Genomic DNA, 10,605 nt, shown 5'->3' on the forward strand with positions numbered 1-10,605 from the left:
TGAGAACTGTGACCTCGTTTCCCTCAGTTTTGTCTCAAACATCTTTTCTAGGATTATCAGCTAAAGCTGTCCTCAAAAGCATTGCTCTTATGATTTAGTGTCACTCAGCTTTTGATTCACCTTTACTGCTTTGCAGCTTTGTTTCATGTGACACTCCACTTGTATGAGAGGTCGTCATTCATTTAGTGTTCTTCTTTGCTTTTACCCTGACTGCAATTTCCTGTTGAAATCTTCTGTTCCTCGACACAGCACTAAATAAATGTTTCTGTGTTTCTTGCAACAGGATGTGGAAGCAGCTTAGTGATGAGGTGTCCTTACTTCAGCTCCCTCTAATGCCTTTCACTCCTATGAGTTTCTATCTTTGTGTGGTCTATACACCACGGTCAATATTTGCACTAAAGGGCAGGGTTAAAGGCCACTCCTCGTAACACTTCACTCACCAGATGCACTCAGCCCTGCCCTGATAACACGGATCTGACGTCAGCTGTCTCCACACGCACAGAGGATAGACCTGCCTGAACAGGATGTGTTTTCCTGATTTAAAATGAAACACCTGAACTGACAAATATTCCCAAGGTGTTGTTCATCAGTCTGTGCAGTACAGACGCACATTTCACTCAAACTGCTTGTTGCTCACATCAGTCACACTTCAAGGGAAAACACAGCAACACTTGCTCAGTATTTAAACATTTATTTAATACACTGTGTACAAAAGAATTCAACTGAAAATGAATGTGTATGAATTTATTCATACAGTTCATACCTTCACAAAAAAAAAAAAATGACAACAAAACCAAAAAAAATCCTGAAGCACACTGTCAAATTTATATAAAAAAAAATGTAGAGGGTGAAAAGTTAAAAAACAAAAACAAACCAAAAAAAACCTCTTACAGTCCCACAAGAGACACAAATGACTGTTTTCACAGAAAACACATAATATAGGCGACCCACAGAGGGACTCATCGTTCCCATCTTTAACACTGACAACACAAACCCCTCCTGGATTTAGACGAGTACAGAGGTGACAGGCAGCGGCTCTTCTGACAATAGCATAGCATGTTGTGATTGCCCCACCACGCGCTTACATATGACACACTGCTCTCGGAGAAAAGCAAAAGCAAAGCAAAGGATCTACTCAGATCAGCAGAGTTCATAGCAGCAGTTTTCTCAGGGGTAGGCAAACTCAGGCGGTTTAAGTGTTATGTTTCTTTACAGGCCCAGTTTTCAAAAATCATAGATGAAGTTCAGCTGGTTTTTCTAAAGTTTTGTCTCATGCAGGAAGGGAAAACATTTCCAATTCTTCTGTACAAATCTTACTGATGGTGCAACAAAACTAGAGAGCAACACTATAAGGAGGAAACGAAGTGGTGTGCTGAGTTGGACGTTTTCATTTGGCCAACTCTGTTAATGATTTGGAAAGTGACAAAGCAGACAGGCACCAAGCTGCAGCAATTCAGACGTAGTGGGGACACATGGTAGCCCAATCTCACTGTTAAAAATGAACACGATAAAAACAAAGTCACATCAGTGATCATCTCACAGCCTTCCAGTCATTCATTTACAATCTCTTGTCTTCTCTCTTCTTGTTCTGTCACAGACTCTCCAGTTACCAGCAGCAAGCTTACTGTTCAGGACAGATCATCCTGGTCTTTCCATAATTGTCTAAAGACAGACGTCTGCATTAATTGGATCGCCGTTAACGGCTACTCTAGTGTCTTTCAGTTATTCCCGGGCTGATGGCAACATCAGCTAGTGGCCATGCTGTGGGTGCTGATTATGTTGGTTGTTAGCGGGGTATTTGGGGGGCAGTGGTGGTCCATTAACACCAGGGTGGTAGAAAGCACAGCTGCCCTCATACCTGCAGCTTCCTTTCATCATGAAGTGACGACAAACAGGCCTCTTGGACATGTCTGCCAGGAGAAAACAGCATTATAGATTTAAGGGTGAAGTATGTGAAACAAAGAAGGTGAGAGCAGCAAATTGGTTACTACTATATGACACTTGTATTCAGTACATTTGAGTGAAACATACTCTAAATGCTTCTGCACAGTCTGCAAACTTTGCAAACACATTTAAAATAAGACTTGAAAATAAGGTACCATTCATATTGTTGTGTCCTCCTCCTCTGGGACCTCCTCGCCCTCTGCCTCTAAATCCTGGGTCTCCTCCTCCCCGACCACGGCCTCCTCGGTGAAAGTGCCCCCCTCTGTGGGGCCCTCCTCTCATCGAGTCATCTCCCCAGTAGTTGCCGTCTCCTCTCCCCTGACCTGGCGGTGGTCCCATCATGCGTGGGCCTCCACCGCCACTGAAAGGTGGTCCGTGGTTGTGAGGGGGCGGGGGGTGGTTAAACCGAGGACCACCGGGTGAACTGTTGGGCGGGTAGCCACCATTCATGGGCATCTGCATGTGCATGGTGTTCATGCTGTTCATGCCTGGACCATGTCCCAGCAGACCCTGGTTGACTGCAGAGGAAGAAAAAGAAGAAGTAAGAAACAGACGGACACGACCCTACGGTAACATATTTAATATAACAATTTAATTTAACAGTTAAAGATGAAAATGAATTCAGTTAATTCACCTGGTGGAGGTCCACTCTGGTTCTGGTTCTGATTCTGAGTCTGCTGGAGGGAGCCCAGCAGCTGTTTAATTTTATCTGAGAAGTCTGGTTGCTTTATCAACTCTTCAGTAGACTGGTTACCAGAGGGCCCCTGATGATAGACAGTTGTCATTAGTTACACTGGCCAGTAACAACAAAAAGAAAACTTAAACCAAGTGCAGAGATATTTTACAAAAACTTCCATAATTAGAAAAGATGCTACTTTGTGATGATTGTCCTGTATTTACCATTATGGATGTCAGCAGCTCCTGTATATTGACAGAGGGAGGCACAGTGCTGCTGACAATGTTGGAGGCTGGTGGGCTGCGGGAACTGTTGTTCAGGTTACCAATGAGATTGGCCAAGACAGGCGGCAGCTTGGCGCTCTCGCCAGAGCCTGGTTGTGACGTCGTGTCCATAGGTTCTACGTAGCCGTCATCCTGCATTGACGAGTCCTGGATTGGAAATCAGACTGAGAGCTTAGTAGGCTGGTGGTACACATGTAGAATATGTAAATGACAAGAAATAGAATTGTAGAGAGTGTGTGTGTTTAGTGAGCCAACCTCATCGAGTGGGATGAGACGGGGGGGCATGGGTTCATACGGCTCTGGATCTGGTTCGTGTGGACTGTCAGGCACACTGATGATGAGAAAGGAAAGAACACTGTAAACACCAAATTCTGGTTTTAATAACAGGACAATTTAACTTTTTGGTATGAACATGGTAAGACTCGTTTCTTAGAGTGGCCTAAAGTGGCTTTTCCTCATTTTCTCTCAGACCACAACAATGGCGGATGCCCATACAAAGCAAGACCAAAGCTACTAATATGAAGAAATGTATGTAAATGATGCTTGAAATTGTAATCTCAGGCACACAACTGAGGGCATAGCAGCACACATACTGTTGAAATGTCTTCTTCTACATTTTGGCATCTGTAATGCACAGCTTGATCCTGGAAAAATGCACTTACTAACCACCACGGATACATATGCCCTACCTCTCTTTGCTGAGAAAGATCTCTTGCAGGATGCCCATTTCACGGTCTCTTTGGGTGAGTTTCTCTGTGCTGTTTGCACCTGAAGTAACAAGACTGCCAGCCAGCGTCAGGGGTCTTGGGGGTGTCCAGGGGACTCTTTCTTCCATGGTATCATGGGAAAGCCGACGAGCCATTTCAAATGTCTGCCGGTCCATCATTAGCTCTCGTTTTGCCGCCTCACCGAAGTCCTTAATTTTGTTGACATTGACTGTGAATTAAGTATAACAGCATTAATAGTTGTTGTTTTTTGATGATTTACAGACCAACTGTAAAAAGTCAACTCAAACACTTTGGTATTTGAACCCTCCAGCTTTACCTCTTTCTGTCTCGTCCAGATCAAAGTAAAAATAGTGTTTGAGCTGCTCCTCTTCAGCCCAGTGAACCGTCTTCTTCTTCTTGCCTTTCTTGGTCAAGCTTTCTTCTTCTCCACGTGGCTCTGCCAGTGCATTTGGTTTCTCGCCTGTAAACAAGACCCAACAAGGAAAACATTTTATGCTCGTTTCCAACAAAACAAGAAAACACCCTGGAGGCAACATGTGCTCATTACAAATCATCATCCTCATCATCATCTTCAAGAACTAACCATTGTCAGAGGGCTCTGGGTCCTCAGAGGGAACAGGGGTCCCAGGCTGCTCAGGTTCCTGGTTTTCATCTGCAAGAGTGCTGGAAGCAGCACTTTCTGGAGATGCTGGTTTTGTAGAAGATGCAGAATATACAGGTTTGCTGTCGAATGGGCTTGCCTAAAGGAGACAAGGCAACAGTGGTGAGTATCTGGTGAGAAAAACCAACGATTCTGTGCAGTTTCTGTGTCTCACACAACAACAGACTAAAGAATTCTATACAAATTAACAGAAATACAGCAAAACAATGTCTATAATTTTCTGTCAAGCAAAAAGATTAATTCTGGGGATATTTACATAAAACACAACAATAATTTTAAAAATGACAAAATTACTAAATTAATTAAGAACAACAACAACAAGGAAACAAAATCTTAAATAAAATCTGAGGTCAGACTGTCCTGAGATCCATCACTACCTTGTTAGTTGTGGGGGAGACCACCTTGGTACTAGCTGTAGCGTTAGCACTGGGTTTCTTTTTCTTGATCTTGATCCCAGGAACTGGGGCAGAGTTCAGAGCATCTAGGAAGCCAGTGCACTCCATTGCTGCAGGAAGAAAAGAAAACAAGATTACTGATACGTCACCATCATGTCCTTGTATTTAAGAGCAAAAGTTCTTCGGTGGGTATATGTGAACTCACGTTGTGCGGGAATGATTTTGACTTTGATCTCCTTGGCGGAATTGGAGGGTGTATTTAGAGGTTTATACTTTTTCTCCTGAGGTGGAGCATCTCCTGAGCCAGAGCTGTAGATGAAAAAAATGAACACAAGAAGAAAAATGTCAGTACTGCAGTGTTAGTACCACCTGAGGGCACCTGTGAGAAAGCTACAAGACTATGATGCTTTGCTCACAGAACAGGCTGTTGTGGAGGTGCAATACCTGTGTCGTTTGAGGACTGGAGGCTTGATGTTGTACTTGCTACCCAGCTGTGGGGCAGCTGGCGTCTTCTTAGGAGGGGCTGGGTTGGGAGGGTCTCCGATTTCCAGTCCTAAGTAACATAAAACACTGATGCTCACAAAGAACTTAAACAATTCCATTTTATTTATTTACTACAACTTCAGAACAACAGTCCCCTTAAGGTGCTTTATATTGTAAGGAAACCCAGTTTTAGAAAGAACCCCAACAATAACACAGACATTTATGAGCAATCATTTGGCAACAGTGGTAAGAATAAACTCCCTTTTAACAGGAAGTTTCCCTTAGGCGAGCCAGGCTCAAGGAGGGGCAAAGTTGGTGAGGGAAACGACAAAAGCAGAGGGAGGCAAAGAAAGACAAAGAGACAGACAAGACACACTATTGGAGAAAGAGCCAAACAGCTCTCCACCTTTACCTATGGAGCGAATCTTAGTGTGGCTGGGTGCATGAGCTTTGGGTTTGTCCTTCTTCTCCTCATCTCCACCTTTTTCCTTCAAGTCACGCACAGGCACCTTAGTCTCCTCTTTCTTCTTTTTCTTATCTATAAAAGACATATAGAAAGTCTTTAAATCTGATGCCTACAGGATACTTTGATGCCAAAAAGAAAAGTAGATCTGTACCTGCAGGAGAGGTGGTACTGGCTGAGACACTTTGGGAGCGGATTGTAGCCATCCAGCCATCCACAAGCACAGCAGCCAATTTCCTCAATTCTACAAACAAAAGACAACACAATAAATTGAAAATACACTGCTGCCTATATTTAAGAGGTTTCATTTCTAATGTAAAACTAACTCACCCTCAGTCTCCGCACTCTTGCTCAGCTGCTTCACCAACTTGGCAGTATTGTTCTGGGACAGATTAAAAGCAGGTTAGATGTTATTGTTTCTCTATAGATTACAACTATAAACACAACAATAAAAAAATACCTGTTTTAGGTGATCGACTTTAAGGGGCAACTTCTGCAGTGTTAGCAGGATAAGTTGAAGTAGAGGAGAGTTGTTGGTGGTTTTGGAGTAGGTGAGCCAGGCATTAAGCAGCTTGTAGCCACCAACTCTGATAAACCTAAGTGAAAGAGCGAACAACAAATTATAGAGAAGGCATGCAAGGATAGACAGAAATTGAATAACCAGCAGGTTTTGCCACAACACTATTTTACTGGGACAAATAATTAAAAACAACAGTTGGGTAAATTACACAAACACACAATTGTTCTATAAACCTCCCACCCCAATTTTAAACCTACACTCCAGAAAGTACTAAAACAACTTCACACAGCTCTATTCATGCTACAAACAGGGATGTGTATGCTGACACAGTACATATGCAAACATCGACAGCGTGGTGGCGCCTCGGGGCAGGGTGCTTGGATGTGTTTGGATGAAAAATATAAGAAGTCAAAAAAAAAAAGTGTGACTTGAACTGAAAGTTAACAGCTGTCATGCTTTTATCAAGTCCAGTGAATGAGAGTAACAGAATAGAAACGTGACCACAGGATGTGATTTCCAGCATACCTGTTAAGAACATCGTGGGATTTCGTCTGCAGCAGGATGTTCAGGTACATACATCTACTGACCATCTTAGTTGAAGCTTTCATCAGGCTGCATTGGGAAAAGGTGTTTAGAAATCATTGAGTTAAAGTCCTGAACTAAAGGTGTTGTTCACAGTGAGTGCATATTCACATTTCAATTCAGTTCTTTACCTAAACACTTTTGGGACTCCTTCCAGACTGCGGAGCTCTCCATCCTTGCCCAGCAGAGCCTCCACACCTTTCAAAATCTCTCTTGGGTCTACTGGTCGCCCTGCCATACCCTAAAACACAATACTATATTAAATACACTCATCTACATCACACAGCTGTATTACATTTGTGTTATATGGAGATGTTTTGTCTGTCGTAATAAGTATCACATCAAGTGTGGGCTATTTGTCTGCCAGATAGAAAAACAGGGCACCGTCCAACAGAATTCCAACCAGACTGTCTTTTAGACTTTTGACTAAGACTACAAGCACCCACCCCACACACACACGCGCTTCTCAGGGACACACATTGACAACTGTATTAATCAGATCCCTTAAAATGTGTCAGAACAACAAAGTTACAGCAGAGTCAGCCAACAACCACTAACACATTCAGATTCCACTTTGAAACCGGTCCTACAGCAGCTCAGAGGATGACAGCACCAACCTGTTCAAGGACATTCCACCAAGAACACACGTGCCACCATACGCCAACAAGGCCCTATTATATCCACTGTACTGCACCAAAGGAGGCCTCTATGACCAACTATCTAAGAAATCATTTAAATGTGTGTGTATATGCGTGTGTGTGTGTGTAGAAACACAATCTGAAACACAAATCACCAAGTACAGACAGTCAGTAGCATTTTCTTGCAGCCATATAGCCATAACGGTTATATGTGCTGTGCTGTCTTGTACTTGAGGTGTTTGGAGTACCAGCTGCAGTAAAGTAGTGACCAGGCCGGGTCACTGCTACTTGCTCTTCAGTACCACAGGGGGTCTGCTCTCTGGGACTTTCACTTGCAGGACAGCACATTGCCATAATGCTTTCATTTTGTGTGCGAGGAAACCCTGTTTATTCCATTTCAAGCTACAATTAAAGAAGCAGGAGCAACGCAGACAACTATGCACATTTATAAAGTTCATGTACAAAGCTTCACACCTGCCATTAATCGTTTTTATTTATTTCAATATTTCACTACTAAAATAAAAAAGAATATTGAAAATCTATTTACCTTGGATTTCATATGCTTATTTCATCATACATTTCCACTTATGTATCACAGCTATATAAAATAGTTCAAAATATCCAAAGAGAATACTTTTAAGTAATGCTGAATATGACTTATCAGTGTTTGTTTTTAATAACATACATCTATCACAGTCATATTCATTTGTGCAAAAAATATAACTTTGTAAGAAAAAGAGAAAACAAACAAATACTTTATACAAACAAAATCTACTGTCATTAATTAATTATGACATCTAATGAAAAGGTGAATGGTACAAAGATTATATGCAATGAAAAAATAAAATATGATTAAAAAGAACTGTATGAAGAATGAAATGCTTGGAAACTGTGACATTAGTTTGTTAATCTTCACCTGTGGTCATGTGATCATAGTGTCAGTTTCTCTGTACTGGATTATTCTGTTTTAATGAGATAACTGACAGTTATCCCAGCCAGAAGGCACAAGTCTAGCCACTTACTGCCACCTATAGGTTAGTTTTTGCACATTGGCACTGCACTCTCTGTAGTAACAACACATTTTAAATGGAAACACCTGTTAAACATCACATGAAGCTGTCACAAATTAAAGTGACTGTAAAGTTTAAAGGTGTTGGGTGTTTACTTACTTTTCATCTTTGAAAAGTGCAATATGAGCCAAACACAAACAGTGAACACTCAAGCACATTTGAATGCTCCAGTGTTTTAGATTATTATTGTGTTAATCTGAATAACCCTCAAATGATTCATAATATAACTGCTCGAACTGACCTTTATAATAAGCATGCACTTTATTTTCTTTCAATGCATTTCGTAATGAAACATTTTGCCAATTTATGGAAATGTCATGATGTGAGGAATCAGTTAGGTCTTACCCGCGTAACTGTTGTAGTAGAAGTTTTATATAGTCTCAGACCTCCACAACACTGCAAATAACTCAAATCCTGTAAATGTCACAATTGTTACACATATACACACAATCAGTGGTTATACATGACCCTGGTTGCTGGTTCAGGAGGAGAAGCAGTTTTGCATAGACATACTGTGGTGTTACTACACATCACCAATACCTTATGTAAAACAAATGTATGGCTTTCTATGCTTGGAACAAATATATCGTCACTGTATCGTTCATGGTTACTCAACAGACGGCAAATTGAATATATTCAATCAAGAAGCCTCAGAAGAAATCGAGCAACAGTGTAAAACGCCCTCTGTTATATAAGGGCAACTGAAGCAGCCTATAAAAGGCTGCTTCTTAACCTGAAATCTGTCACAGCAGAGGGCAGGCCTGCTCCTGCTCTCAGCTGCTTGACGAAGGGGAGGGAGGAGGAGGCTGCCTGCTAATCAGAGCACTCCCTCTGTTAACCACTTCGGCGACAACCCAGCTCCTTCACAAACAATCGCTGTCACAGCGGAGACAGTACTGATGGAATAACACAGCGAGCACCATATGCGTATCAAAGTCAGACAATGCGATGGCGTATGAGTCTATACTTGATCTGCACAGCCGTTTGCCAAATACTCCAAATGTAGTTCCGAGGAAAACACGGCTAGCCCTCGGAGCTGTCCCGAGGACAAAAAGCAAATCGCAACTAGTCCACCATATTTGTCAATCCTGTTTGCTCCCCGGTCATCTTGCAATCTTTATCCTCAGATTGCCGAGTACCTGGTTTAGGCTTTTCGTGAACTCCCTGTGCTATAATTATCGTCATTTAAACACACACGCATACACACACACACATACAGTGCTTCACAAAATGTCCACAATCCTCAAACTAACGCAATCTTTATGTATAGATTGCGGTGGGTGTTCGTTCCGTGGATCAGCCCCTACAAAACAAAATCTGGCAGGCAAAAAGTCCGGCTTCATGATCTGGAAAGTTCCCTTCTGTGCCTACGGCAATCTTTATGAACAGATTGCTTATGGTTATTTTACGAATTTTCCAGTTATATCTTTATTTGTATAATTACTCAATTCCGTCTCACACACGAAGAAACGGAGCATTTTGCTTCCGTCCACGTTCCTGTGTGAGCTCATACTACAAGGCTATGCTCAAATTATTTGCTAAGAACCAAGCTAACATACGGTGCCTGCTAGCCAGCTACCGCTAGGTAGCCTATTGTCTACGACTAATTTCATTTGAGGAATTTCAATTCAACTTCAAAATCAACTTACTATTGATAATATAGATCCTCAGCGTCTCGGGAATATTATAGTGTGCTTTTAAGGCACTTATAGATCCTATTTAAATAATTTTATGTCTTCAACCTTCATGGTTTTAATTTCAACTGAAAAACTTCTTGTGGGTGGGGCTGTGATAGCTAAATGCTAGCCTTTCCTTCAGGAACAAACTGGAGGCAAAAATAGTAATCAAATGTCCATTACTTGAAGAAAAAACATGAATTTGAGTTGTTCAAAGTCCTCGACGGCTCAGTCTTCGGGAAAGCAAATTCATACCTGAAAAACACACAGAAAGCGCACATTTAATTTCATTTGTTTACAAAATTCCCATCCATCATCAACATCAACGTCCTTGAATGTTTTGTTTTATACACTCAGCAGTAATTTCGCATTAAGAGCTGAACAATGCGTCGAAAATAAGCCCCTCTGTTTTTCTGACTTGACTTACCTTTGACCAAATCCAGGAATAAGCGCGTGTAGGACGGATTTACCTTTTATACTACGTG

General features: G+C 41.7%; 1 protein-coding gene across 1 annotated transcript; it reads right to left on the reverse strand.

Annotated features, from left to right (window-relative positions):
- Positions 1-675: 675 nt before the first annotated feature.
- Positions 676-10,567, reverse strand: ppp1r10 (protein phosphatase 1, regulatory subunit 10). Its single transcript, XM_082521958.1, has 19 exons — positions 10,548-10,567; positions 10,094-10,375; positions 6,868-6,977; positions 6,680-6,766; positions 6,095-6,230; positions 5,965-6,016; positions 5,789-5,878; positions 5,584-5,709; positions 5,133-5,241; positions 4,894-4,997; positions 4,671-4,798; positions 4,216-4,372; positions 3,949-4,092; positions 3,594-3,840; positions 3,160-3,235; positions 2,845-3,051; positions 2,579-2,708; positions 2,100-2,462; positions 676-1,910 (listed from the first exon to the last, which is right to left on the reverse strand). Exons 3-19 carry the CDS (start codon positions 6,972-6,974, stop codon positions 1,750-1,752), a joined length of 2,424 nt encoding a protein of 807 aa, XP_082378084.1. The 5' UTR covers positions 6,975-6,977; positions 10,094-10,375; positions 10,548-10,567; the 3' UTR covers positions 676-1,749.
- Between the last annotated feature and the right edge of the window lie 38 nt (positions 10,568-10,605).

Source organism: Aulonocara stuartgranti, assembly GCF_965226115.1.
Source record: "Aulonocara stuartgranti genome assembly, chromosome: 22".
Taxonomy (NCBI): Eukaryota; Metazoa; Chordata; class Actinopteri; order Cichliformes; family Cichlidae; genus Aulonocara; species Aulonocara stuartgranti.

What these genes read in the sequence shown, in the direction of transcription:
- ppp1r10 (XM_082521958.1), bottom strand. Translation starts at nt 6,974, where the DNA reads ATGGCAGGGCGACCAGTAGACCCAAGAGAGATTTTGAAAGGTGTGGAG. An exon ending in CAAAATCATTCCCGCACAAC is followed by an intron (nt 4,799 to 4,893) that starts GTGAGTTCACAT and finishes TTCTTCCTGCAG; the next exon opens with CAATGGAGTGCACTGGCTTC. An exon ending in TCTGGACGAGACAGAAAGAG is followed by an intron (nt 3,841 to 3,948) that starts GTAAAGCTGGAG and finishes CTTAATTCACAG; the next exon opens with TCAATGTCAACAAAATTAAG.